General features: G+C 40.8%; 1 protein-coding gene across 1 annotated transcript in view; it reads right to left on the bottom strand.

Moving 5' to 3' along the window:
* Window positions 1-173: 173 nt before the first annotated feature.
* Window positions 174-1,221, bottom strand: part of grb7 (growth factor receptor bound protein 7) — a 28,687-nt gene continuing 27,639 nt past the window's right edge. Inside the window, exon 15 of the mRNA XM_014014829.1 lies at window positions 174-1,085. Within this exon, the coding sequence (XP_013870283.1) occupies window positions 939-1,085 (147 nt within the window). The 3' untranslated portion in view covers window positions 174-938. The remainder of the gene's footprint in view (window positions 1,086-1,221) is intronic.

The raw sequence follows: 1,221 nt of genomic DNA, 5'->3' as shown, positions 1-1,221 counted from the left end.
TGCTTTGTTTCCCCGATGTATAACTGGTCGCAGTCCTCCTGGCACTTAACAGCATATACAACATTGCTCTGTTTAAGTAACTCTGTATGAGTAACTTCATACTTTTCAAACATTCCCAGTTTGAACATTTGACTTGTTCATTTTGTCCCACTGTAAACAAAATGAGATTTGCAAATAATTACAGTCTTTATTTACATTTCTTTTACAGAATTCATGTCATACAAGAAATTAAAAATATATTTTATCGTATTTTATGAAACATCTGATTCATTTTAACCCTGAGTATTAAAATCAAACTCCTTCAATACTTTTATCTGCAAACACATTACGTACAAGAACTTAAATCATTAATTAAATATARATATTTTTATTTTCTAAAAACTCTGCAGTAAACGAGGAGACTGTTTGACATTCTTCATGAGCCATTTAGAGGTAAACAAGTTTAAACTTCCACACAGATAAAACTAATATTTTTATCTTCGATGTAAACCTGTTGGAGTTCCCCAGAATCTGGGCAAACAGAGAAACAAAACACTTCTTCTTGTTGGATAAATTAAAGCTGATTCTATTTAAATTAAATAAACAGAGACTCTGCAGCTTTTTTCCTTCATTGGTCAGACTTAGAGCGCCCCCTGGTGGACAMGTTCCTTCACTGATCCCTGCTGCTGAATCAGTCAAATGAAGTTCTCAGTCCTCCGTCTCCGAACGTACCCCTCGGCTCAAAACGTCTGTCCAACACGACTAATCAACCCRTCTCTGAGGGGACGGCTGCTCGTTAATTAAAGGATGAAAACCCAACCGGCGTCAGGAAGCGGCGCGTGTTGTGGAAAATAATTAAAAACAGCTAAACGAAGGCGGGACGGCCGACATGCTTCATCTCCTCCTCTGACGGCTTCATCAGTGTGCGATGATGAGGCTGCTGCTGATGGCGGCGGCGCTCACAGAGCCACGCAGACACACGGGTGTTTCAGGCACACGGGCAGGATGCCCTTATTGATCCGGTGAAAGTCCACCAGCTGCAGCAGGTCGATGAACAGCGTCGCCCCGTCGTCGATGGTGAAATACTTCCTGCCTCCTTTCTCGCACTGCGGAGACGAGGAGTTCAAACAAAAAAAATAAAGACAGGAGGACGTTTTGAGGCCTGCTGTGCGTACGATGAAATATTAGGGCCAGACTACGAGAATTTTTTTAAATATGAGAATTAAGTCATAATAATAATAT

The sequence above is a fragment of the Austrofundulus limnaeus genome, unplaced genomic scaffold (assembly GCF_001266775.1).
Source record: "Austrofundulus limnaeus strain Quisiro unplaced genomic scaffold, Austrofundulus_limnaeus-1.0 Scaffold119, whole genome shotgun sequence".
Taxonomy (NCBI): Eukaryota; Metazoa; Chordata; class Actinopteri; order Cyprinodontiformes; family Rivulidae; genus Austrofundulus; species Austrofundulus limnaeus.
The sequence above is the reverse complement of the archived record's forward strand: the minus strand, read 5'-3'. Positions and strand labels throughout refer to the sequence as shown.